Raw genomic sequence first — 26,338 nt, 5'->3', positions numbered from 1 at the left:
TGTGTTCAACTGGAAATATGCACATAAATACACCTTTTCCTGCATGCGCATTTTCCTTCGTATATTCGTGGCACACTTGCATCCAACCCCACATGAGCCCCAGTTTCTACTTCTATTTTGCTATGTGTATTTTTCAAGTAAAACAAAACATTTCTACATATCTTTAAAACTGTTAGTAATGGGGATGATTTTTAAGATTTGGCTTTTGGAGAGTTTGTTGAAGAATGGATAATAATCATTGGGTGTTTGGTATTACCTCGGTATGTGGAACACTCTTGAAGCCTTTTCTACCATAGGCCATTAACGAATTCATCAATGTGTTTGTTGAGAAAAGAAAGAATGAAGTCCGATTTCCAACGTCCTTTTCGAAACCCTTTGTGATGGCTCCATTCACTCTGCAGATTAGATCAGCAACGAGCAGCGGAGGTAAATTCATGAACCATGGTGTAGATGGAGCAATGGAAATTGTCTAAACAGTGAATTCATTTTTACCTGAAGACATAGTCGTGCCCATCAATTTCTTTTCCCATTCCAGAACCATTTAAGATGCCTGCATTGCCCACGACAGCACATCGTATACAGGAAGAAGACCCCTTCCAGTTGTCAAACATATAGCCATTACCCGTAGAGTTCATGAGGTTCAGAGTCTCATTTAGAACTAGAGAAATAACACAAGGACTTGTTAGCTAGGTGTGTAAGCTTTCCTCAATCTCTGTAGCATAATGAATGCGTTTATTTTCCAGTATTGTGTGTATGAAAGAGATTCTCTTCTCTGGGTGCATCTTGAGTATATATAGAGAGAGCAATAGATCAGGCCAGCACAGTAAGTGCATCCTACCTTTGGCATGTAGCACTAAAAATGGAATTAGATTTAGAAAAGTGTGGTGGGTGTTGATGTTGCTCTGTTTTATGCGAAGACCAAGACCCCATAAAAGTGGTCATCATTGGGAAAAAAGTAATTGGAAGTACAGAAATACTGCAGATAGTGCTCTTTGTTTAAAGCTAGTCATACATGGGGCAATTAGGCTGCCTGATTGGATGTTTTCTTCCAAATGAGCTCAGCTGTGCTCTGTATGCCACCCAAGCAACCAGTTATAATTTTTCCAATCTTCAGATGTAGACTGAGCAGGCTGAAGAATCTGTCCTGGCTGATAACAGTTGAGTGTGTGTGGTGTCATCAGTTAACCAGTATGCATGGATTGCCAGGAAATCGGGGTATAAACATGGCCACTCTTTGCATAACCAAATCAGATGCAAAACTGGGCTTTCAGAAATTAAGATTCGCAACTGGATGGCACCATGTGTGGGCAATTTTGGATAAATGATCATAATCATAATGATCATGTTGGAGAATGCAGGTCTGATTTGTCTATCACCTATCCACCAGGTTAATTTCCTGAAGATTGGATGGTATATGGTGCATGAGTCCATAACTTACTTTTCCATGTAACCCCCATCCAGCCTTGAGCTCCTGCATACATCTGAAGTCTTCTGTATTCTGACTCCTGTGCATGTTTCTTCCACTGCAAAACTGGTATTGTTTCTACAAACATATTCTGAAACTCTTTACTCTGGAGCATATCTCTGGTACGGTTTGGACATTTCTATGGAGATGTGAAACCATATTACAATCAACTGTGAACAGCATTTTCCAAGGGTAACATAAAATGATGCATGAGATACTGAGACAAAAAGAAAAGCACAATTGCCGATGACCCACCTTTAGCCAAAGAACTTTCCTGCTCTCACTACGTTCTCCAGAGGCTCTACCTTCTTCATCCTGGTATTGGGACCAAAGAACTAAAAAGCAGCCCTGGCATACAGTTTGGGGACTCAAACAAATGTGCTCTGGTGCAAAGTCCAAACATTTTATGTTCAGCTTGTTGATTACGTAAATGTCTCACTATTGTGCCCATTGGCACCACTGCTGACTCAGAACACCAATGCTGTCAATAACTGTTTTATTAAATATTCATATATAATGCCTCCATAGGCCAATATGGTGTTATAGCAAATATAGTGTAAGATGGAGGATGAATACAAAAATGTTATGACATTATGTATCTCCTACTTTTAAATATAAGGATATTAGTTCAAAGGTGCATTTTAATATCGGCAGTAATCTTATTTTCCTACTTGTGTGATGACATCAGAACACACTGATTACAAGCAATGATATCAGAACTCACCATTTATTCAAGTATCATTTACATGAGTTTATACATATAGTATCATTTATTGTGTAATATACTAATATATACTGTGAATAGTCCAAATTTGGCATGCTACTCTAAGTGCAATTTGATTCAATATCTTGCTTGGAGGAATCCTTTAGATAGTTCATAGGCACATTGTTGAGCACTTTTGGAACTGTAAAAAATACAGTTCCTAGATATTTAGACTACAATTATTAGACTGACATGCATCAGGCTGCTGAATACAGGGTTCTGATACTCCTTTAAACTATGCCCAGAAATATTAGAATATTCAAATATTATTACATTATTAAAAGCACAGGACAGTTTCTGTTACACACAGAGGAATCAGAATAAAATAACATAGCGGGACCGATACATGGAGCCGCTTCAAGATCAGTGAGCTGCCTAAATAAACCAGGGAGCTTCTGTTATAATTGGTTATCCCTCTGAAGATCTGGAACTTCCACTCGGTTCACTTAATAATATACATGGATTATAAGAGATAGAACTTAGTTCATAATAAGCTGTGGTATCCACCTGAGACATATAAAGGACTTTATTTAGTAACTGCTGGAACTCTGGTGCACTCCTATAACAAGTGATCTGCTATATGGTGTAATGCTATACTGTCATTTCTCCTACTGCTTTTGATGTAAGAAACCATCCAAATAGTACATTTATAGATAGAATTTGTAAGGTAGGTTTAATGACCTTACAATATAATTGTTCTTCTGGTAATTTTTTTTTTTTTAAAGTATATTTTATTGACAATTTTACAGTTTCAACAGCATACAGGTTAGACTGTAAAACAAACAGTTTGTTAATAAAAGTAAACTAACAAGAACATTGTTATAATGTCAGATATCAAATGACTTGAAGATAGAAAAGAAAAAAAAAGGAGACAGAAAGAGAATGAAAAGACAGGGGGGGGGGAGGGGGAAAAGGGGGGGGGGAGGGAGACTCCGCCCAGCATCTTGTAGTCAGCTAAGCGCTCAATAAGTTCTTTTGCAATCGAGGTCATGGTATCTTTCTTTTCATTTAACTTAGATTTTGAGTTTGGACGGTCCCTGGTTGATCCGTTCCATAGATAGCCAGCCAAGGCTGCCAGGTATTTTGAAATTTAATGGGTTTATCATTTATTATACTAGTAATATGCTCACATCTATAAGTCTGCCATATTCTATTTATGATTTCAGTTAAAGTGGGAGGTTCTGCTTTTTTCCTGTTTGCTGCCACTGCAGTTTTAGCTGCGTTAAGGATATGGCCCACAAGTGCTGCTGTCTGCTTACCAGTGTCTGGGACAGTTCTATGTAGGAGTGTATAAGAAGGACAGGGGGGTAATTGCAGCGTGGTGACTCTGTGTATTAGATTATGGACTTTTTGCCAGAATCCCACCATCGTAGGGCATGACCCATTCTTCTGGTAAATTTAACCATACAGGCAGCTGTAGGACAACATAGTCAATGGGTGGCCGAATAGACAAGAACGGCAGTTCAGCGCTCAGGCCAAATGGTCAGATCACTTCCATAACACTTTGTGCATGTGGTCATATTCCAGTCGCAGTCCCCAAAGGCTAATAGCAGTCCTCTTCCCATGGATCAGCATGTACAACCATCGGATACAAGTATGTGTACATTGGCACAATCTGAGCAATGCAGCAATATGGTATTTGAGATAACAAGTAAATGTGATTTGATTAAGTAGGTTTTACAGCACAATTTAGTATTTCTACATATGGGTTTTAATAGTAATTATTGAAGACTAGTTATAGATGAGAAGTTCCAATCTGCCACATCTAGAGATTTATCTGTCACAGAAGCAATAATATACAGGTCCCTGAGGTTTGATCAATCAGGCCTGATTTCAAGAGATCATTTTGATCTCTAAGCTATTAATGAGTCTTGGAACAAAGATAATTATGTATCTATGGATATAGCTATTCCCAGCTATATTTTGTTAGAAAAGACAAAGCAGGAAAAATGGAGGTAGAGATGCTTTATAAGTAAAAATTAGATAAATTTATTACAGAGGACTGGTCTCACAGCGGGTGGGGTGTGGCACACACCAGGTACAGTTGAAACCAGTCTGTCTCCTGATGAGGTTGATGTAGAATTTGGGGACACATTGTTCCATTTAAATCTAAAAAAAAAATTAAGCAGAGCTTTTTGCTATTCATTTAAGTTAGGTTACCAGACTCTCTGTCTGTATGTATTACCCAGTATTGTTTTATTAATGTTTGTTCCCAATTGTAAAGCGCTGATGATGATGACTGTGCGCTACATGTAGAATGATGTGGATCACATAAGGGGGTTCCCACGACTCCGACTCCACTCACTGTCAGCCAATCAGTTCAAAAAAGAGTATTTTTTAAAAGGATTCCTAGAACAAGGCATATCTCCCAACTTTTATATATATATATTTTTAATCAGGACGGAGTGTGCGCACACAAAAAGAGGGTGTGGTCATGCAACAAAGAATTAGCCTGTGAACAGGGAAAAGAGCCATATTTGGAAAATAAAACAATATTTATGAGAATGCAGCCTATGAATTCATTAGGAACTAGTGACTTCACTGGGACATAGGGCACGTCATGCCTCAGTGATGTTATTAGTTGTTGTTGAATTAATATGCTGAGTCTTGGGTTAGATATACCTCCAAACTTTTTGAATTTTGGAATCAGGACCAGGTTCGATTAGGGGCCATGGAGCTACACAGGGGTGTGGCCAAATCATGTTGGACATGCCATGCCCCCTGGGGATTGTCAGTGCTTATAAAGGACTAGTTCACCCCCAACCCCCTCCTTTCTCATAAAAACACCCCTTAGTGCAGCTGGTACACACTGGATTCGAAGGACACCTATCTCTGGGTCCCACCTCCCAACTGTCCTGGAATTGAGACAAAAGTGCTCACCCACAAGGTAGCTTAATTAGATAGGCTACTTTATTCATCTTTTCTTACCGCTGACAGTCCAAAAGCATCTTTTGATGTAATCAGATTAGTAAAGCGTTATTAAGTTACACAGGGAACGTCTTGTCCTTGTTTACAGAAAATGATAGGACCATTTACTGTGCTCAGAATAGCACGTCTATGTCTATCTCTGTGCTCTAGTGCATTTTACACTTAGGTAAATTACCAGTCCAAGATGGCATACTGCTACCCTACTCATATTTCTGTTAAATTTATGCCATATTGAAGAACTGCTCATCTATATTTTGTTTGCTCCTCTTTAAAATGTATTGATCGCCTACACACAGTGAAGGAAAGCATTTTGTGGGCTGAGCCATAATTCCCTACTCTCCTGGAATGTCCGGGAGACTCCCGAATTAATACAAGACAGTTCGGACTCTCTGGGAGCGAGCAACTCTCTCTAAAGGCCACTCACTGACCTACAAAGTGGGCAGAGATATGTTGTAATAATAACAAAAATTGCGCTATTAAGCTCCACTCCCACTTCAGGTGACAATATATATTAACTGAAACTATGTAAATAGCAGCCTTAGGCAGAAATTATACACACAGCAAATACAACTTACTGCATTTAGATCCACAAAAGTCCCTGACTTACAGAACTGAGGTGGATGTCATCTGTAGCATACTTGTCCCCCAAATAGGAGGTGGTTGTGGCTCTTTGCTTCACTTGGTCTGTTCTCGCTATGACTTTTGGGTTTGTAGCTGTTGTCACATTCAGTCCCTTGATGGTCACATGTGGTCTGTTAGCAGCCAGCTGTAATGATTTATTGGACACATCTAGTAGCGTGGTGGACACTTTCTGTGGATTGATGGGCACATGTGGTGGCTTGGTGGGCACATAAGAGGAGTTTGCGAGCATTTTAACAGGTTTTGGAGTTACATTTGGAGGTGCTGTAGTGTTAACAGGTTTTGGTTTTGTATTTGGTTGTTCAATTATGTTTTCCGGGTCATTGTAGTCGTAGTCTTCTATCATTTCTATTTCATAACTAGAAGAAGAAGAGAGTGGGGTTAGTGGGAATGGCTGGTTTTCATATGACATTTCACTGTTGCCTTTCACAATTTTACAGATACTTACACAGAAGTGATACACAGTAGCTGTAAACATATTGCATAAAAAGGATGATACACAGGAAGAATTAAGAAAGTATTAGGAGGGCACACAATTGCATCCATGTTAGTTAGTAAACAGTGAGGGGTGTTGGGGGAGATGGAACAAAGCCAGGGAAGAGTGGAAGGAGTCCACTCAGGTTTAGACTAGGATAAGTGCCAACAATGACAACACTATGATGGATATATACACATTATATAATACAAATTAATATATCTAATAGTTCATATAAATAATATCTGTATAAATTGTGAGTTCTGGGGGTAAATGTATTAACATGCGGTTTCTTCAACACCCGCGAGTTCAGCGTCTTCGGCGATTAAATTTAAAGCGGCGCTGCATTGTAATGGGAAGTTTCCCTTTACAATGCAGCGCCGCTTTAAATTTAATCGCCGAAGACGCTGAACTCGCGGGTGTTGAAGAACCCGCATGTTAATACATTTACCCCCTGATGTCATTACTTCATACTTACCAACTTTAGAGATCTTGATGACGTACCTTGGGGGTGTGGTCATGCGAATTGTGCCATTAGGCCCCTCCCCGCTACTACACAGTATCAATTTCTGCCTATTACATCGGGGGCCGGGCCAGGATGACACAATTAGACCACCCCCACCCACTTCACCAACGACGTGGGCAGAATGCGGGAAGTTGGCCTGCTCTCTCAAGAGTCCGGGAAAACTCCTAAAAATTCAGGAGTCTCCCGGACATTCTGGGGGAGTAGGCAACTATGCATTACTTGTAATCAGTTTGGATTTCACGATCTTGGTATTCATTAAACTTGTGTATTTTAAGGAAAAACGCACCCTCTGCTGTAAATTATTATGGATATCACACATTTCCTCAGGAATTTTATGAGCTGTAGTTAAACTTGTAGGGCCTGAGTCATTGAGGAAAGTAAGGCAAAAAAGGTGTAAATGTTCTCTGGGACAAACCAGTGCAAGGGGTGCAAATTAGTTTATTATTTTGCACATAAGTTAAATACTATCTGTCTTTTCATGTAGCACACAAATACTTGATAACTTTATTTTTACACTGAAATTTAAAGTTGATCTAGGACATGCCCTACCTACCCTAACAATAAATCAGTCCCCACATTTTAAATTTACCTCCCCCTCCTATGCAACATGGTTTTGCCCAGGAGCAAAGTTACTGCTTTTTTATGCATTGCTCTCCTTAATGACTCAGGCCCTTAGCCAGTAGCCTTTATATGGTTAAGGAACGACTTACTCATATATAATTTTCTTAAAATTTACAGTAAGAGTTGTACTACCATATACAGTATATAGCATCTCTTGTGGCTAGAGTGGGCGTGGCCTAAAGGCAAATGTGTATCATCCGACCCACAATATATGTGGATTGGATTGGAAATATGGCCTATTTTGTCCTGGTTTTCCATTTGGCAATGTTGACAGATATGTCTGCACTATGTTTTTGATTTTTCAAATGTGTGCTGGTATTGAGAGTTGTCCCAGGCTTTATTCAGCAACGCACTAAAGGCTGCACTGTCACCTGTGGAAGCTGTTATCATTTACCATTCCAAAATGACTGCTAATATGGGTGTGAGTTGGTGGACCAATAATATACTACAAGCTCCTGTTGTTAGCAACAGTATTTTTTATATTTGCCTGTATCTTTTCATAATATAACCGACAAATATTGGCTCAGTTTCTAATGCTTGTTATGCTTGTCTAAATTGAAATTATGCAATGTTTACTGCATTCCAGAATAGTAGAATAGTAGCAGAACATCTTTTTTTTCAGGCTGACTTTATTCTCTGTAAAAAATTGGTATGTTTTCCAATTATGAACTATAAAACAAGGTCACAGGTACATTCTGTATATTTTTACATAGAGATAGTATAATGTCCAGGGTCCACTGAAGAACTAATCATAACTAGGCACAGCACATTCCACTAATGCTAACTGATAAGCAGTTCAATTGCCCTACTCATGTTCATATGCTGGTATGCTGTAAAACACATAACTATGTCTTCACTTTTTAACCATGATTATCAAGAGAATGTTGTGTCTATTTCCGCCAGTCATGTTAGTTAATGTACAGTAAGATCCCAAAACACTTTCCGATATTACAAATTAGAGACTTTTTTCCAGTGTGCTTCAAAACACGGGGCACCAAAACAAACAAAAAACTTAGATTACAGTAAAAAAGTGAATTCTTAGGGGTCTATGTATAAAGGTAAATATGTAGAGAAAAGCAAAGTATTTCCACTGTTCCATCCAAATTTGCCTACTCTGGTTACTTGTCCAATTGTACATTGAGCTCTTAACATCCATGGTATGACAAAAAGTAAATAATGCAGAAAGCAGAACCAATAAATATATAATATAGCCCAATTCCCCCAGTGTCCATTGAATACAGCCCCATGCATACCTAAAGCCCTGTGCCCAATACATGCAACCCCATGGACATAATATACATCCATATTTCCTACCACATACAGTCCCAGGCCAACTACATATAAGTATGAAAATACCAAATATTAATTACCTCCAAGCAGCAAAATGTATACAAATAATTCGATCATCAGAAAGTTTGAGGAATTTTTTTTTTATAACCAACTTGTATTAGCCAGCCACAAATCTAAGTGAGTTACACACTTGGGGGTATATTTACTAAACTGCGGGTTTAAAAAAGTGAAGATGTTGCCTATAGCAACCAATCAGATTCTATCTGTTATTTTGTAGAATGTACTAAATAAATGACAGCTAGTATCTGATTGGTTGCTATAGGCAACATCTCCACTTTTTCAAAACCGCAGTTTAGCAAATCTAGCCCCTGATGTCAAAGTACACCCTGACACTTCCCACTTATGATTACTCCACAATGCAAGACAACATCCAAATAGTACGTTTATAGAAATCATTTGTAAGGTAGGTTTAATGACCTTATAATATAATTGTTCCTCTGGTAAATTTAACCATAAAGGCAGCTGCAGGACAACATAGTCACTGGGTGGCCGAATAGACAAGAACGACAGTTCAGCGCTCAGGCCAAGTGGTCAGATCACTTCCATAACACTTTGGGCATGTGGTCATCTTCCAGTCGCAGTCCCCAAAGGCTAATAGCAGTCCTCTTCCCATGGATTAGCATGTACAACCATCGGATACAAGTATGTGTACATTGGCACAATCTGAGCAATGCAGCAATATGGTATTTGAGATAACAAGTAAATGTAATTTGATTACGTAGGTTTTACAGCACAATTTAGTCTTTCTACAAATGGGTTTAACCAGTGTGGTACATAATTATGAAACATAAGCGCTATCTGTACCCATAAGCCCCATAATTAGTAGCATTTTGAAGGGCAGTTTCCGTGAACATAAAGCAGCTCCCTATTTATTAAACCCACCCACTGCTTGATGAAAGAATATTAGGCAACCTCCAGTATTTCGCTAGGTCAGTAGGTTACTAGAAGTGGGAACTGAATGTGTCTGGCTAAACTTGTCCATAAGCAAGCCTACCCAACACATCCTCCATACATGGTGAATACAGGTAGCCCCCACTCTCTGTGGCATCTCTCACAGTTGGGGGAGGGTGCCCTCCTCATTTTAAACAACCTCTTGGTTGTGTAATAAATCCTATGGATACATTTTAGTCAACTGCTTACGGACACATCTATGACGTTCTCATCCTCTCAAAGCGATTAAATGTTAGGGAACATTAATTATTATTATTATTATTATTATTATTATTATTACTACTACTAAGCCAATTAAACACTGTATATATAAGTTTAGATAAGCTCGATGACAGATAAGTGCAGTCTAGATAGGGTACCATTATAGGATTTAAATTCTGCCATAAAGACATGTCTGTTTAAATAAATGTTAATTGTGAAGTGTTATTGGGCAAGGTATGTTTACCCAAGATTATGATTATAGAGTATTCCTCAGAAAATAACAGCAGGAATAACAGGATTCAAATTGAGATAAGTAAAAGGAGTCTGGGAATAGAGAGTCAAAATATGTGAATTGTCATTTAGAAATAATTGTGCACATTAGTGGCTATACATAATAATAAGAGCATCAGAGAGAAGTTTGTCAAAGAAAAGTGAAAAAGGTTAAGGGTTTAGGCTGCCCTAGGCGGATACGCTTGTAGCACCTCTTCACCTTCGAAGCCAGACTGATACGCTTGTAGCGCCTCTTCACCTTCAAAACCAGGCTGATACGCTTGAATCTCCTCTTCACCTTCAAAACCAGGCTGATACACTTGTAGCGCCTCTTTACATTCGAAGCCAGGCTGATACGCTTGTAGCGCCTCTTCACATTCGAAGCCAGGCTGATACGCAGTAGGTAAAAACCGAACTCGGCCTTAATTTAAAATCTAGCTTCCTGCATTCCCCCCATTCCCCAACCAATGTTTATGTTCCTGTGTTTTCAAAACTCTGCTTCACTTGGCTTTTTAACAGGGTCACAGCAGTATTTGTCACTAATAGTTTTCATTCAAATCAAATCTGTACAGCAGAGCGGAGACATGAACGAGCGCTACTGAGGATGAGTATGTGGAGGGGGCAGTGATGCTTGTGCCTGTCCCCATCCTTGTCTCTTCTCACTTATCCTCAAGCAGCCACCCAAGGATGACTCACTGTCTTCAAACTACATTTTCTTTAGTTTGTACATCTCCCTGTCACAATTTTGCACCCAAAAAAATGTCTTGCAATTGGAATTAATTGGGTGTTGTAATCTCTAAAACATGGCTAAAACAGCCAAACATGCGCTGATCCTGCTGTGCTGCCCAAACGTCAGGAACACTTTTGGTGAACTGGATACATTGCAGGCATTTGGTGTTCAGGCCCAGTCCATAGGTCACATTGGACCTTGTTAGTGCAGTTTGCTCATGAACATGACATTATCCTACTAATTGGAAGATCATCTTCATCAGCAGCATTTATTTATATAGCGCCACTGATTCCGCAGCGCTGTACAGAGAACTCATTCACAGCAGTCCCTGCCCCATTGGAGCTTACAGTCTAAATCCCCTAACATACACACACAGACAGAGAGAGACTAGGGTCAATTTTTTTTTTTATAGCAGCCAATTAACCTACTAGTTTTCGGAGTGTGGGAGAAAACTGGAGCACCCGGAGGAAACCCACGCAAACACGGGGAGAACATACAAACTCCATGGTCGGGAATTGAACTCATTACCCCAGCGCTGTGAGGCAGAGGTGCTAACCACCTAGCCACTGTGTGATTCTCAGGTATGTCAATTGTTTTGGAGCCACACACATATTGACAAATGGGTCAAATTGCAGGTGCACATGCACCATGCTATATCTTGATGTGATCTGTTCTGATTTGCTAGATCAAAAAAAATAAGGTCAGCTAAGGACACCTAACAACACATAAAAGGAATCATCTGCTGTTGACCTGGAAACAGAATAAGAAACACACACACAAATCTCCCAGCACACTGCTGTCAGTGAATAAATAAAACAGCCTTCTATTTGAAAATCAAATGCACATACAGTTGCAAATATATGTAGAATTCCTTCCATTTCACTGTGCTTCTGCTAATAGGGCGTTACGCAATGTTAATTACTATATTGGGTTATATACTCATGTGTTTATAAATTGAGAGCTGACTTACCAGGTGGCACTCCAAAATCCTCCAAAAAATCGATTAAAAGAGGACAATTGAATGCATGAAAAGTTAAACATGCTAGTAAAATGTACTACACTGTTTATTGACATTTATGTCTTTGTTTTAATTATTCATTTTCCTTCATTTACCTTGTGGAAGTTTTTTCATTTACATTGAATTTTGCGAGTATAATTATTTATCCTAATCTTATCTTATTTTCATCATTTTGTTGGGCAGATGGTAAACTTTCATTCACAACCTATTTCCCAACACGTTCTTCAAAAATGATTTTCATGATGGATTTCTTACACATTTTTGACAACTTAAATTATGATGGGTCAAATTATCTTGGTTTTTATTTTGTTTATTTTTTGCCCCTTATGTCCCTTAATTGCAGCACTGACTGCCTTGGAAATATAAAGTGTCGTTTATACACTGTGATTTGCTATTGTGCATTGAGTGTGATGTGTAAATCCCCTCCTGCACTTTCTACTAAATACATTTTCTTCTTTGTTTGGGGATCTAAACACATCAAAGCTTAGAAATAATTATTATGTTATAGCCTCAGGAATATAAAGCTGGGCACACACCTATGCAATTTTACTTCAGATGCAATTTCTGTAACGATTTCACCAATGATTGAAAGTCCAGGTGAGCTTGCAGATTCAGGCATATCTTGCATATCCATCTGCTGAAAACATTGTGACTCTCTACTCTCTACAGGTATCTGCCTACACTGGGCATGAGTTCGTACACACTTCCACATTTGCCAACACAATTCCATCGTTGATCGTGATTTTTAGGAAGTCTAGGAAACCAAATCACTAGATACGATGTGTTTTGGTAGAATAAAACATGATCGTGCAATACCTGACCAAACAGTAGTAAATCATGTGCTCTGCACGAAAATTGCATAGGTGTCTACCCAGCTTTAAAACAATTTAGCAGAAGTTGCAGGGTAACTAATATAAAGAAATACATTTGTCATAATTATAATAATTAAAAATTAATTTATTATGTAGCACCTGAATTAATAGGAAAACAATATTACACTAAACTATCATTCCTATACAGCAAAAAAATACATTGGATACATAAATACATTGGTAAGCTGTGTTCTAAGGTTTCATACGTGCTGGGAAAATGGCTTAAAAATATATGGAAATTAATGCATGTATTAGCTGTGTGTTATCCTAAAATGCTGTTTGAGTATCAAACAACCTATAAGGTAATTAGAGGACATTATTTCCATTGTCACAATTTTATACTTGTGTTTTTTATTTGCATTGGTTTATGTGCACATATTAAGACACATTCCCTGTGTAATGTGTAGGCTGTGTAGAATATGTTGCAATAAAAGCAGTGGCAGATGTATAATTATGAGTTCTAATTAATGCCAAAATCTAGTGGTTTTGTGCTGCTAAAAAGGTGCTGCAGTCTCCTGCTAAGTCAGGGATCCCTCCAAAGCTGTTCACAAAATAATGTTTCTGCATATGTACATAAAACAGGTGTATTAGTGTGTTTAAGTAATCTACAGTTTTCAGCAATGTACAATATGGGGTATGTTATTGCTGTCTTTCCTTCTATCACATAAGAAGAGTTTCTTATATGTACTGGAGTGGTGATATCACAAAGTTTTTATTAAGTTCTTATATGACTAAGTACAATTGATAGATTATTGACAACACTTTGTCATGGTTAGTGCCTAACCAAAAGTTAATAAAATAACATATAAATGCTTACTCTACCCCCATCCCCACCCCCCAAAAAAATAATTGTATGAAATTGTGACAAGCAGCAAACCAAGATATAATTTAATGCAAATCAACTTTATTCACAGGGACTGCTTATAGTGCTGGTCAGTGCCCTGTTAGAAAATAGATTTTTTTTCACACTTAGGCTGGGTACACAGTACAGAAAATTTCTCCTATCATTAATCTTTTTACCATCGACTGAAAGTCCCGATCAGCATGTCGATTCCCACTATACACGTTTTACAAGATTTAACGTCCGATCTGTGCTCTTCATCTCTGATAACCATCTCCTGAAAAGATCATGACTCTAAACTCTGTGGAGATCTGTCTACACTGCTGGTCGTGAGTGCGTACACACTGCAGAAGTGGAACAACACTGTTCCATCGTTGAGCGAGATTTTTGTTTCGTTTATAGAATCAAATCAAATGATACGATGTGCTTTGGGAACGCTAATCGTCCATCGTTGGAGCGAACACACGAATGGTAGATTATCGTGTGATTGGCCCGATAATCTGATGAAAAACCTGTAGTGTGCACCCAGCATTAGGTAGGCCCTTATTCTCCTAGCTCAAATCTGATGGGCAGATAAAGCTTTATGATCCAGGTGTTGAAAAGCACAGGATAATCCTGCTGTCAGCCTGCATATACTCCCCACACAAAAAAATATACATCAAAAGAAACTTTTCATAAATTTATATTGAGGAATTCACCTATACATATTTATGATCCCTGTAATAAAATGTGTAGTAAATTATATATATACAGGGCAATGGGAAGTTACAGAACTGTCAAATCTCCTTAAGGCTATCATATTACAGTTATGTTTGGTATGTTTTTGTGTGTGCATTTTTTTCTTCTCTGTACAATAAATGTAAAATATTTCTATTATGTTCTAGTACAAAGATTAAACTTGTGTGGTTAGAGGGTGTAATAATAAACTTACGTAAACTACCATTAGTATTCACACTGTATTTCTTTGGCTGGTCAAGAAGGAGGAAGGGGGGCTGTGGGCAGCATATTTATAAGGTCAGGACTCTGAGAAATTGTCCGTTTGGTGGGGAATCAATCTCATTGATAAGCTGTCCTAATTGCTTTTGTAAACACATACTTGTCAACTCTCCCAGAATGTCCGGGAGACTCCCGAAATTTGGGTAGGGCTCCCGGACTCCCGGGAGAGCAGGCAAGTATCTCGCATCCTGCAATTTATTCGTCAAAATGACGAGATTTGCTGTGAATTGCGTCATTTTGGCCCCGCCCCCACAAAACACTCCATTATGGCCAGCTAAAAGTACCCCATTGGACAGGCATATATAAGCAATATCTGAATATTTGTTGTCAATCAAATACAAACCTCTACCAGCCCCATCTCACTAATATTTAGTATTCTAGTGATTGCTGAGACCACCCATGTGACCACCACACAATCATGAGATTCTGCCCCCCAAAGCTGCTCTATTTTTTTAAATACCCCCTGCAGCCATTTTCCTTAACCACAACCCCCCCCCCCCCACAGCCATTTTCCTTAACCCCTGCTGCAGCCATTTTCTTTACCTCCCACCCTGCATCCATCCCCCTTGCAGCTATTTTCCTTACCTCCACTCTATAGCTATCCCCCCCGTCACATAAAAACTCCCCCAGTCACATATATCAGCCCCCCTCCTCTGCCCTCCTTCATACATATCAACCTCTCTCCCTCCCTATAGATTTTCATGGCAGCCCCCCCCCTCCCACCCTATAGATTTGTATGACAGTCCCCCTCTCCCTCCCTATACATATGCATGACAGTCCCCCCTCTCCCTCCCTATAGATATGCAGGGTAGTCCCCCCCCCCCCTCCCTATAGATATGCAGGGTAGTTCCCCCCCCTCTCTATAGATATGCAGGGTAGTTCCCCCCCCCTCTCTATAGATATACAGGGTAGTTCCCCCCCTCCCTATAGATATGCACGGTAGTTCCCCCCTCCCTCCCTATAAATATGCAGGGCAGTTCTCCCCCTCCCTATAGATATGCAGGGCAGTCCCCCCCTCCCTATAGATATGCAGGGCAGTTCCCCCCCCTCCCTATAGATATGCAGGGCAGTCCCCCCCCCCTCCCTATAGATATGCAGGGCAGTTCCCCCCATCCCTATAGATATACAGGGCAGTTCCCCCCTTCACTTACCTGTAGTTGTGCCAGCGTCGCTCCTCTCCTCAGATCAGCAGATAGGTAGTGAAGACGTCCTGCTTCCTGTCTGCTGCACAGCAACAGGCAGCCTGGCGATTGGCTGTGTGTTGCTAACCACTGACCACCAATGCTTTTGATCGTCGAGCCCTCCACCCCCCCCCCCCCGCGGCGACCCCCCTCCCCCACCCCGAAAAAAAAATGAATGAAGAAAAAAAATAAATTTAAAAATAAATAAATACCCGCAGCGCCGCGCCCCCCGGGACCCAGCACCCCAGGCTACAGCCTGGTCAGCCTAGTGGTTGATCAGGCCCTGTAGATCTGTATCCGTGCGAGGGCAAATCCTGTTTAATGCCTTGCAGTAACATATCACTTTAAAAAATAAAGTCATTTATGTGGAGAGCCAGTTTGTGACACACTTGTAGGTTTTACTGTGACTTGTGTATCAAAACACTGAATTAATTGATTTGTTATTTTTATTTTAGGTCTAGCACGGGTCTCCCATGATGCATCCACTGTTGTACATTACTTTGCATGCTTTCAACGACAGAGGAATACACCATATAGGGATCTATACATCAAGCAAAAACTTACTTAAAAGATGCGGAAACGGCTGTTTACGCATCTTTTAAGTAAGTTTGCTATATATTATTTGCCTAACGGAGGAGATTTCATAGAAATTTGTATGTTCTCCCCGTGTTTGCGTGGGTTTCCTCCTGGTGCTCCGGTTACCTCCCACACTCCAAAAACATACTAGTAGGTTAACTGGCTGCTAACAAATTGACCCTAGTCTCTCTCTCTCTGTCTGTCTGTGTCTTTGTGTATGTTAGGGAATTTAGACTGTAAGCTTCAATGGGGCAGGGACTGATGTGAATGAGTTCTCTGTACAGCGCTGCGGAATCAGTGGCGCTATATAAATAAATGGTGATGATAGGTCCCACACTGTACGCAAAATAGGGGTGAAGAATGTACTGTTAATACCTATTGTACTGACTTCAAATGCTAAGTAGACTAAAAGTGCAGCCTGCTATGTCTGGATTATGTTCTTCAGTATAGTAAATAATGGAAAGTTTGTCCTCTTAGTGGTCAATAAAACACTATTTTCAAGACTATGCATGCCGATCAGCTTCTAGCACAGTGCAGGGAAATGTAACAGAAGTCATTAAGGGGGATAGCCACTACAAACACACACTGACAGAAATTCCCTGCATTTTTCCAGCTTATCTACACTGGTTAAGAACATACTTGCCTACTCTCCCGGAATTCCCAGGAGGCTCTCGAATTTCGGTGAGTCCTTCCGGACTCCCGTAAGAGTAGGCAAACTTTTCGGATTCGCCAAAATTTACGGCATTGAATGGCAGGGCGGGGCTTAAACACATCATTAAGCCATGCCCCCGCTATTCAATGCCGTGAATTTCGGCATTTTATAATGGGGGCAGGGCTATGGTGACACAACAATGTCATCACTCCCCCTCCTACCCCCTGTCACATGACTTCTCCCCCGGGATCTCCTGGGTGAGAAGTTTTGAAAGTTGGCATGTATGGTTAAGAATTGCTTTTGTAAACACATACTTGCCAACTCTCCCAGAATGTCCGGGAGACTCCCGAAATTTGGGTAGGTCTCCCGGACTCCCGGGAGAGCAGGCAAGTATCTTGCATCCTGCAATTTACTCGTCAAAATGACGAGATTTGCTGTGAATTGCGTCATTTTGGCCCCGCCCCACGACAAAAACGTTGGCCAAAATGACCCGATTGACCACACCCCACCCCCTCCCGCCCTCAAGCCACGCAACCTGCCGGGATCTCCCGGAATTCACTTTTAAAAGGTTGGCAAGTATGTGTAAACATAATAAAAGAACGTGGATTTTTATATTTATATATATGAAATGAGATTGTGGCAGGGCAAATGCACACACGCCAGGAGAGAAATTTGATGGAGGATAATCATGCACACCCTGCTTGCTTACTCGTCATGCCCCACCTCTGTTAAACTGAGGCTCAATGAGAAACTCACAAGACCCATTTTATATCCCTGCCTGGCTGCCTCCCATTGGCTGTTTTTCCACTTCCAGAACACTGGTATTATGATGCAGACTTTTAATTCTATGAGCACGTCTGAGAAAGCTTTTAGAAGACAGAATGTGAGGAGGTCAAGAGTGTATATAAATCAAACTCCAAAGAAAATATTTGTTCTTTGCAATATGCAGATAATGGATTTCCAACACACAATTATATTACAACACTAGATAAAAACATGGTAACAACAGAACATAAAGCATATATTACCATTGTTAAAAAAGATTGGTGTCATCCAGTTGCAGACTATAGAGCATTTTTCCATATATTTTTCTGGTATTTTTTTTCAATAAGTCTGCACAATGGTGCTCTGTCTGTTCAAACTGGGATACTGTTCTACAAAACTACATTATCATGAATATTGGTTCTCTCCAGGTGATAGGCAGGGATGTATCTGGGCCCCATATCAAAAATTGTGATTGGTTCCTCTATGCACATATTTATATATTGGTCATATCCACCATGAGGTGCCCAGTAAGACAGAGTACTAATTGCATTACATTACTAAATACATTAATAGCAATCTGACACATTAGTCTGAATTATATATACAGTCATTTTATCCGTGTTATTTGCCAAATCATAGATTAATTTATTGTGACGCCATATTAAATTGGTACATTAATTCACAATTTATTCTCTGTGTTAGGCACCCAGGTGCTGCCGGGCCCCATACCGGTCACATGACCCTTTTTTTGATGGGTACACTTTAAATATGATGCTACCCTATACTTTAATATTATCCTTGAAATAAAGTGAATGTATCATATTGCCCTTATTCTGCCTTTCCTCTAAGACTGGTACGTTATGGTTTGTAGCTCCATTCAGCTGACCATAAATGTATGACCTTGGTTGCAATTGGCCACCTCCCAACGTAGTGCTTGTATTTTACAGTGTGTTTTATCACACAGGAGTACACTACAGTGCGACGGTGGCATTGTTTAAATATTGTCACCATTCTGTGTGTTACTGCTGTCAAAAATAGTGTTATGAGTTCAGGAGTGGATACAATGTAATAATGTTTATTGCAGCATAGACTCAAGTTTATACAATGCAGTGCAGGCCCAGTTACTGGAGAGCAGACTGGTTATAGCAATAAAGGCAAACAAGTCTGTGATGAAGAAACAGGACAAATATAGTAGCAATAATCTGGAGTAGTTCTCGATGATGGGACTAGTAGTCCAAGGACACATAGCGGATTAGTGAGACTGTGAAATACTGTAGAGGACTTCAGTGGAAAGACCAAAGACACAGTGGATGATATACTGGTGGTAAGTCTCTGTAATACAGGTGGGCACAGGAAAAGCAAGATATGCATAATATAGTCTAAAATACTAGATAGGAACCCCCATAGCTGAACCTCTGATACAGTGGATGAAAAACAGTGCACTTTAAAAAACAAAATAACAGCTGACAAAGACGTAGCCTGGAATACAGAATACAGTCTGTGAAATACTGAACAAGGCTCCCGTAGCTGAACCTCTAATACAGTGGGGGGTATTCAATTGTTGATCCGGACCGCAAAAAAACGAGCTCGTTAAAACTATTACCGTTTATACGGTAAACTTGCACGTAAAAACTGTTAATGCGGTAGTTTACTCGCTGAATTTCATCTCGCAGCTCAGGGAGCTGCGAGATGAAATTCAGCGAGTAATTACCGTATAAACGGTTTTAGTTTTAACGCACTCGTTCTTCCGGCGGCCGGAGCAACAATTGAATAGGCCCCAGTGAATGAAAAACTGGTAGACCTTGGAATACAGGCTTGGACTGGGGCAGCAAGGTATTCAGGATTGTACAAGAATAAAAAGTTAAGCTGGATACACACTACAGAAAATTGCTCCTGATGCGATAATGTGAATGATTTTACCAATGACTGAAAGTCCTGTTCAGCATGCTGATTCATATGCAGGGCCGCCGGGAGGGGGGGGAGCGGGTACTAATTACCCGGGCCCGGGCATGTCAAGGGGCCCGGCCTGGGCCCTAGCACCGCCGATTTTTAATTTTTTTTTAAAACTACATTTTTGGGGTTTTTTTTGCGGCGGCGGCAGAGTAGTTAAAAAAACAACAAAACATACTCACGTGATCTTGGCACCGGCGTCCCTCCTCTCTGCTGCTCTGTGCTCCATTGCTCCAGACTGTCTGAATGCCGGGTGTGACGTCATCATGTCACGCCCAGCATTCAGTCAGTCTGAAGCAATGGAGCACAGAGCAGCAGAGAGGACCATGAAAGAAGAGAGAAGAAAAGGTAAGTGAAGGAAGGAAAGGGAGGGGGACAGCTTGACACAGAGGGGTTAAAAAACGGGTGGGGGGCAGCTTTACACAGAGGGGTTAAAAAACGGGGGGGGGCAGCTTGACACAGAGGGGTTAAAAAATGGGGGGGGCAGCTTTACACAGAGGGGTTAAAAAACGGGTGGGGGGCAGCTTTACACAGAGGGGTTAAAAACGGTTGGGGGGGAGCTTTACACAGAGGGGTTAAAAAACGCGTGGGGGGGCAGCTTTACGCAGAGGGGTTAAAAAACGGGGGGGGGGCAGCTTTACACAGAGGGGTTAAAAAATGGGGGGGGCAGCTTGACACAGAGGGGTTAAAGAAAAGAGGGACAAAAGCTGCATGGCACAGAGGGGTTAAAGAGAAGAGAGACAAGAGCAGCATGGCACAGGGGGTTAAAGAGAAGAGGGACAAGAGCAGCATGGCACAGGGGGTTAAAGAAAGGAAGGAGAAACGTAGAGAGGCGCAGGGGGTTAAAGAAAGGAGGGACAAAAGCAGCATGGCACAGGGGGTTAAAGAAAGGAGGGACAAAAGCAGCATGGCACAGGGGGTTACAGAAAGGGGGACAGAGGCAGCATGGCACAGGGGGTTAAAGAAAGGAGGGACAAGCAGCATGGCACGGGGGTTAAAGAAAGGGGGACAAAGGCAGCATGGCACAGGGGTTTAAAGAAAAGAGGGACAAAGACAGCATGGCACAGGGGGATGATGAAAGGAGGGGGAAAAGGCAGCATGGCACAGGGGGATGAAGAAAGGGGCAAAGGCAGCATGGAGGGCGCAGTGTGATCATAAGGGGGCATAGCATAGTGATGATAAAGGGGCACAGTAATGTGTGTGTGATGGCACGGAGCTTTTGGCAATGTAGTGTGTGTGAGGTAGATGGTGGCTAATTAATGGTTGCTATTTTGTTTGCGGGGTAATGGGAATACTATTTTAATGTTGGGGCTGGAGGATGGCCTAATTATTAATCATGGATGCTATTGATTTAACGGTGGGGCTGGCTGTAATTTTCTAAACTTAGCCATTTTTTTTCCCAAATAGGTCCTCCAACATTCCAGGATCCGGACAAGCCGCAACTAAAGAAACCAGCAGCCACATGTAGTAAAAGTGAGAAGAACAGGTAGGACAGAGCAGCATATTTGTGAAATGTTGTGATTCTAGTAGGGACAATGCCAATGTTTGGTGAGTGTTTGGTGGGCGCAGGCCAAGACTGAACTCTTTCTGTACACACTGCATTCTTCCTATACTACACAAGGGTGCTAGATGTCCTTAAAGTCAGGAGTGCTTGTACAAATGTCACGGTCCAGTGAATTCAGGACCTAGTGATTTTGATGTGAAAGCCACGCCCCAATGGTGCATACCCACACCCTCAATCATGTGATCACACCCTTGTAAAATTTTGCGCTGCCCTCTTTTTTTTGCTTGTTTAACTTTAAGGGGGGGCCCCATGAATTTGTTGTACCGGGGCCCTGAATTCCTCTTGGCAGCCCTGTTCATGTGTATACACCATAAATGTTTTACACGATTTACCTTCAGGTCTGTGCTCTTTATCTGTCATAACCATCTGCTGAGAAAGTTTGTGACTTTGTAAACTCTATAGAAATCTGCCTACACTGCCAGTCATGAGTGCATGCACACTGCAGAAATTACCCATTGTTCCATTGTTTATAGAGATTTTTATTCCGTTTATAAAGCAGGCGATACTACGTGCTTTGGAATGATAAAACATGATCATGGGAGCTTACACCCTAATGCGGTATAAGACCAAACAGTCATGTATCGTATGACTGGCCTGATAATCAGGTGAGAAACCTGTAGTGTGTGCCCAGCCCATCTGAAGCTCAGGGTAGCACAGAGGTAGCAATAGTCTCTGGAAAGCAGGATTGCAGAAAGATAACTAGGTTCATGTAGCATTGATATATTAGGCCACTGGAACACAAGATATGAAGCATGGTCACTGAAGTACAATTTAAGCACAGTATCTGACGCAAGGGATTCTGAAGCTCAGGTTAGCACTATGGCAGCAAACGTCTATGGAAAGCAGGATTGCATGAAGATAACTAGGTAACTGGAGCATAGGAATAATAAGCCACTGGAACACAAGGTACAGTGCACAGGATTGAGCTAGTCTTGGGAACGTAGGCAAATAATGGCACTGGCTGCAGAAGTGAGCTACAGAGCCTGCTGCTGGCAAGATCCAATGATCTGGCAAGGACCAGATACAGGTGACTGTAATTACCTGCTGGGAAATCAGCAGCAGGGTATAATTAACTGCTGCATTGTTGGACAACAGGTACCTGTGACGTAGCAATACTTTTGATGGAAGTACAGATTGCAGCATTAAAGTCTTAAATAATTGACAAATATTGACCTTGTCCTCCATGTTAATTGATAGTAAATTCTATCTGGCAGTGCCACCAAATGATCTTTAATTATAGACTATGTATGTTTGTTTTATGCACTGGGCATTAGCACTAACACATTACTCACAGCACTGGAGATGTGGTTTTGATTCCGTCGAGGCCACCCTCTGTGTAGAGTTTGTATGTTCTCGCTGTGTTTGTGTGGATTTCCTCCTGTGTTTCTAACACATACTGGCAGCTTAATTGACTCCTGATAAAATTAATCCTAGCCCTGGCATTTTATATATTACGTCCTTCTGATCGCTGGCCTATTATAGCTTGGTGCACATCAAAACTAGCATGTTACATGCTTTTGGGCATAGGAACTGACATATTATATTCTTTTAGGCTTTAGTACTGACATATATGCCTATTGCACATTAGCACTGGCATCTTACATCCTACTGGGCATAAGCACTGGCATTATTAGTTTACTAGGCTTTAGCCCTGACATATTTTATCCTACTAGCAGTTTACAGCTTACTGGACATTACAATTTGCTTTTCCAGCTTTTCACCAATAATCCACAACTTGACCTTAAACCACTAATTACTGGAACCGGATTGGTTCAGCTACATATTTTCATGACTTGTGCATTATAATTAGCATTGGAGACAGGGAAAATCTCTGACGACCTTGGGTGTAAATATAAATGCAATCCAGTAATAGAATTTAGGGATGTGCACCGGACACTTTTGGTGTCTCGTGTTTTGGATTCGGATTTGTTTCGCAAAATACCTGATGAAAGGTTTTGGTTCGGATTTAAGGTTTTGGATTCAGATTTATTTTGAAAAAAACATAAAAAGTGTTAAAATCAAGTTTTTTGGTTTATTTTCACTCCTACGCTATTATTAACCTCAATAACATTCAATAACAATCATTTCCACTAATTCCCAGTCTCTACACTGGCTTCCTGTCTTCTACCGAATCCAATATAAAATACTTTTACTAACCTACAAGGCCATCAACAAAGCTGCACCAACATACATCTCCTCTCTTGTCTCAAAATATCTCCCAACTCGGCAACTCCGTTCTGCAAAAGATCTGCGTCTCTCATCCACCCTCATTACATCCTCCCATTCCCGGTTACAGGACTTTTTTTGGGCTGCACCCACTCTATGGAACTCTCTCCCTCGCACAATAAGACTCTCCTCTGGTCTACAAAATTTCAAGCGTTCTCTAAAAACCTACCTATTCAGATAAGCTTATAATATTCCTCAACCACCCTCTTAACCTCACTACCTTTAGCCTGTTACACAATTTCACACAAGACAACTACCCCCTGACCAACATTGTTGTGTGACAGGATCATTTAGCTTATGAGTCACCCTACCTTTGCAGTCTGGCTGGGCCAAGATGCAAAATGTATACTTAACCTCATGTGTCAATCTCCCATTGTCCCATAGATTGTAAGCTTGCGAGCAGGGCCTTCTCACCTCTTTGTCTGTTTTACCCAGTTCGTTTATTAGTTTATTATGTTTGTCCCCAATTGTAAAGCGCTACGGAATATGTTGGCGCTATATAAATAAATGATGATGATGATGATATTCTGCAGAATCAGTGAACTTTGTAATATTGCAGTACCAATGGACTTATACTGCAGGATTGTTTTTGGATATTTTTTTTTAATTTCTTTTTTTTTATAACTTTTTTAAAAATTTTCGTGCTGTGCTGTGCTGTGCTGGGCTGTGTCCTTCTAAGGGCATTGTTATTTCCCCAGCACAGCACAGCACGAGATATAGCAGGACAGAGGACCACCTAACACACCCTCCCTCTACCCTGATCAATGCCCAAGTGAAGATGGCGGCGACTAGCGGGGAATTTATAGGATCCGAGTATCGCGAGATCCGACAGCGGGATTATGACTCAGAGCCTCGGTTTCAGTTTTGCAATTGGTGGGAATACCCGGATCTGTCTCGGATCCGGCTCGGATCGGCAACGTTCGGGTGGGCTCGGATTTCAGATATCCGAGCCCGCTCATCTCTAATAGAATGGCATATGATTTTATTTTTGTTTTTGAGTTTGGATTTGTTTTTTTGTTAAAATGGTAGTACATTTCAGTATTATTCTTGAAAGCCAACACACAATTCACACTTATAATAAAAAAAAGCATGTTGTAAAATTATTGTAGGCTTACACTTTCTTCTTGCAGAAAGGCCTAGCAAACAATTGCTGGGTATGATTCTGTAATGTATTTTATACTTTATTAAATGTTAAATCATACTTGCCAACTTGCTGAAGTTGGCTTCCGGGAGCCTGCCAGGGGAGGTGGGCGTGATGTCATTTGACAGTAGGGGGCGGGGCCAAATCCTCGATTCCCGGTGAATTGCGGCGTTTTGAACCTAATTCTGCCCACTTCCCTAGAAAGTGGGCAGAATTCTGCCAGGTGCGGGAGATTGCAACACTCTCCTGGGAGTCCGTGAGACTCTCGCAAAATGCGGGAGTCTCCCGGACATTCCGGGAGAGTTGCCAAGTATGTGTTAAATATTTTCTCTAAACCCCAGCTTGTCTGTTCATATTTATTGGGAACAGCATGGTGGCTTATTGCTTAGCACTTCTGTCTCACAGCCCTGGGGTCATGAGTTTGATTCCGGACTATTGCCTTCTCTGTGTAGAGTTTGTATGTTATTCCCATGTTTGCCTGGGTTTCCTCCCACACTCCAAAAACATACTAGTAGATTAATTGGCTACTATCAAATTGACTATAGTCTCTCTCTCTCTCTCGTAGGGAATTTAGACAGGAGCAAGGACTGATGTGAGTGAGTTCTCTGTACAGCGCTGCAGAGTTAGTGGAGCTATTTAAATAGCTGCTGCTGATAATAATATTGAACAAATGTGGATTCATGTATATACATATATACACACACATACATACAGCCATGTTAAAAAAAAAAAAAAAAAAAGTATTACTGCTTCCATATGGATAAAAAAGGTAATTTGAGCCAGTGCAGTTCATAACTTCATCATCACCACCTTCATTATAAATATCAGCTTGGTCTGAAGCATTCAGCTTTGTATAAACAAAACGCCAGAGAAAAATACCAATGCAATGACTCAGAAAAGCAATTGTCACTGCTGAACAGTTTGCAAATAGTGGTGAGGTATCTATTTGAAATTTGCTATAACACTTACTCACTTTATACCAGTAGATATTGCTTGTGACAGATTCTTTATATCATTTTTTGTTTTGTTTATACAGTGTAAGCCACAACTCTCTTGTTCCCCATTTTTAGTTTTTTACATTAATTAATTGCAACTTATGTCTGGTGAGTACCAGGTGTTCAATGGCTGCTAGTGCTTGGGAAAGCCTTGCTTTTAAAAGCTGTGTGCAGGTAAGCCTTTAGCCCAGATAAAAAAACATAGCATTTGATCATGTTAGGACAGGCCTTAAGGAGAAGACTATGGTGTGAGATTGATCTATCATATTTTAAGAATTTTTAAATATCTTAATTATTATGACTAAACATATTTTAATATAAATATATTTTAATATTATTATTTCCTATTTCCTATCTAAATATAATTAAATTTGTCAACCAGTGCACATAATATCTGTACTCTTCATAAATCAAGAGGTTTTATACACGTATTAAGACATTTATGTTTACAAACTCCAATATAGCATATTTGTTTATTGGATCAATCAAACTCTAGACATATGTATTTATATTAAAAATCACTCATTGGTGCTGGAACCTCCCTTTTTTATGATTTATTTTAATTTATAGTAGGTTTGGACTACCTACACATTCTAGCAGCTTTTTGAAGATATCCCATGTGTTTACCGTTGCGCACCAAAC

At 40.5% G+C, this 26,338-nt stretch overlaps 1 protein-coding gene across 1 annotated transcript in view; it reads right to left on the bottom strand.

Annotated features, from left to right (window-relative positions):
- Positions 1–26,338, bottom strand: part of LOC142161358 (alpha-N-acetylgalactosaminide alpha-2,6-sialyltransferase 2-like) — a 69,181-nt gene that overhangs the window by 31,001 nt on the left and 11,842 nt on the right. The window contains exons 2-5 of the mRNA XM_075216898.1: positions 5,764–6,154; positions 1,439–1,604; positions 493–658; positions 257–395 (exon numbers count right to left, since the gene is read on the bottom strand). Of these exons, the coding sequence (XP_075072999.1) occupies positions 257–395; positions 493–658; positions 1,439–1,604; positions 5,764–6,154 (862 nt within the window). The remainder of the gene's footprint in view (positions 1–256; positions 396–492; positions 659–1,438; positions 1,605–5,763; positions 6,155–26,338) is intronic.

Source organism: Mixophyes fleayi, chromosome 6, assembly GCF_038048845.1.
Source record: "Mixophyes fleayi isolate aMixFle1 chromosome 6, aMixFle1.hap1, whole genome shotgun sequence".
Classification (NCBI taxonomy): domain Eukaryota; kingdom Metazoa; phylum Chordata; class Amphibia; order Anura; family Limnodynastidae; genus Mixophyes; species Mixophyes fleayi.
This window is presented reverse-complemented; position numbering and strand designations above follow the sequence as displayed.